General features: G+C 49.7%; 1 protein-coding gene across 1 annotated transcript; it reads right to left on the reverse strand.

Annotated features, from left to right (window-relative positions):
- Positions 1-535: 535 nt before the first annotated feature.
- On the reverse strand, positions 536-2,012 carry LOC137634083 (uncharacterized). Its single transcript, XM_068366303.1, has 3 exons — positions 1,734-2,012; positions 1,180-1,556; positions 536-539 (listed from the first exon to the last, which is right to left on the reverse strand). Exons 1-3 carry the CDS (start codon positions 2,010-2,012, stop codon positions 536-538), a joined length of 660 nt encoding a protein of 219 aa, XP_068222404.1.
- Positions 2,013-2,650: the final 638 nt, after the last annotated feature.

Consider the following 2,650-nt stretch of genomic DNA (forward strand, 5'->3'; position numbering starts at 1 on the left):
ATATATATATAAAATTTCTATATATATATATATATATATATACATATATATATATATATATATATATATATATATATATATACATATATATATATATATATATATATATATATATATATATATATATATATATATACATATATATATATATATATTATGCCTGTTGTATAATTGGGGAATATGTTTGAGGTAGCTCTAGCCTGCTGATTACGGCCCATTATCCGTCACTGCCATATTATCTTATTCTTTTCAATGTGGTTGGCCTAGAATGCAAACTTTTTGCATATGCAGATGGTGCTACTCTCCTGAATTTATATCTCAATACACTGCACACATAATAACTAATATAACTAATATATCTGTTTCTAGTATACTGTAAAACAAAGGCCTCAGACACATCATTTCATGTCTGGGTTTTTTCTGACTTGATATAATTAGATCATTATATTTTGTAGTCCTCCATATATCTAAAGTGCTCTGTAGAAAGATTTTCACTTTTTTTTTTTTTTATTTTGAATCAAATAAGATATTTCCGTTATCTGGAATAGTGATAAAAGAATGAGACATAAATTGTATAAAAGAAAATCTTGAGTGAGACTACTCATTCATGGAATCATGCTTCACAAGGCAAGTTTTTTCTATGGAGATTGTAATATCGAAGAGTAAAGGAAATGGAATATAGTACTCCAAATGACCTATGTTTGAATCCAGCTAATGAATACCTTGTCTTGGCTTCACTCAAATATCAAATAGTTCCAGGTTGGAATGGTCCAGGGATGGTGTTTCATGCTGCCGCTCGGGAGAGATTTCTTTTCTGGAGAGATAGTGAGAATCTAGGAACTAATATTGACGGTCTAATACGAGCACCGGAGAGGAACGCCATTCATTTTGAAAATAATGAGAATGTTTGATAAATAAATGATTAAAGAATGAAAGAAAGGACCACAAATGATAAAGAAATAAATAGGGAAACAAAAATGGCGCGAGGGGGACGACCCCCAGGCTGGCGGGAGCGAGGGTGATGCCCACCCGGACTGGCGGGAGGGGGTGAGGCCCGCTCGGGCTGGCGGGAGGGGGGAGTCCCGCACGGGCTGTCGGGAGGACGGAGGTCCACCCGAGCTGGCTGGAGGGGGGGGGGGGGGAAGCCCGCCCGAGCTGGCGGTAGGGGGGGAGGCCCACCCGGGCTGGCGGGAGGGAGGGAGGCCCGCCCGGGCTGACGGGATGGGGGAAGGCCCGCCCGGGCTGGCGGGAGGGGGAAGGCCCGCCTGTGCTAGCAGGAGTTGTGGAGGCTCGCCCGGGCTGGCGGGAGGGGGGGAGGTCCGCTCAGGGTGCCATGAGGGGGTGAGGCCCGTCCGGGCTGGCGGGAGGGGGGGAGGCCTGCCCTGTCTGGCTGGAGGGGGGGAGGCCCGCCCGGGGCTGGCAGGAGAGGGGGAGGCCTGCCGGGCTGGCGGGAGGGGGGAGGCCCGCCCGTGCTGGCGGGAGTTGTGGAGGCCCGCCCGGGCTGGTGGGGTGGGAGGCCCGCCCGGGCTGACGGGAGGGGGTGAGGCCCGTCCGGGCTGGCGGGAGGGGGGGGAGGCCCGCCCGGTCTTGCTGGAGGGGGGGAGGCCCTCCAGGGGCTGGCAGGAGAGGGGGAGGCCTGCCGGGCTGGCGGGAGGGGGGAAGCCCTCCCGGGCTGGAGGGAGGGTGGGAGGCTCGCCCGGGCGACATGATGGGGGGAGGCCCGCTCAGGGTGCCATGAGGGGGGTGGCCCGCCAGGGCTGGCGGGAGGGGGGAGGCCCGCCCGGGCTGACGGGAGGGGGTAAGGCCCGCCCGAGCTGGCGTGAGGGGGGAGTCCCGCCCGGGCTGGTTGGAGGGGGGGAGGCCTGCCCGGGGCTGGCAGGAGAGGGGGAGGCCTGCCGGGCTGTTGGGAAGGGGGGAGGCCCTCCCAGGCTGGCGGGAGGGGTGGAGGCTCGCCTGGGCTGACTAGAGGGGGAAGGCCCACCCGGGCTGGCGAGGGGGGGAGGCCCGCCCATGCTGGCGGGAGGGGGAGGCCCGCCCAGGCTGGTGGGAGGGGGGAATGCCCTCCCAGGCTGGCGGGAGGGGGAAAAGGCCCCCCCGGGCTGTTGGGAGGGGGGAGGCCCTCCCGGGCTGGCGGGAAGCAGGCAGGCCCGCCGAGCCAACAATATAGAGTTGCTGCATCTAGCTTATTTTCAAAAAATACATTCTTTGTCTCCAGTCTCCAAAATCCGAAATAGTCTTCAAAAAGTCTTCAAATAGTCCTCAAAACTCTTCTCAGATGTTGATGCTTATGGAGGTGTAGACACAAATTCTATTTTTCTTTTGTTTTTTTATGAAGACCAATGATTTCTTAGACTTTAAGTTGTCTGCTATTTTTTTCAAGTTAACAAATTATATATATATATATATATATATATATATATATATATATATATATATATATATATATATATATATATATATATATATATATATGTGTGTGTGTGTGTGTGTGTGTGTGTGTATACGTCTATATAAATATATATGTATATATATACATATATATTTATATATACATACACACACACACACATATATATAAATATATATATATATATATATATATATATATATATATATATATATTTATGTATGTATATATATATATATATAT

Source organism: Palaemon carinicauda, chromosome 3 (genome assembly GCF_036898095.1).
Source record: "Palaemon carinicauda isolate YSFRI2023 chromosome 3, ASM3689809v2, whole genome shotgun sequence".
NCBI lineage: Eukaryota > Metazoa > Arthropoda > Malacostraca > Decapoda > Palaemonidae > Palaemon > Palaemon carinicauda.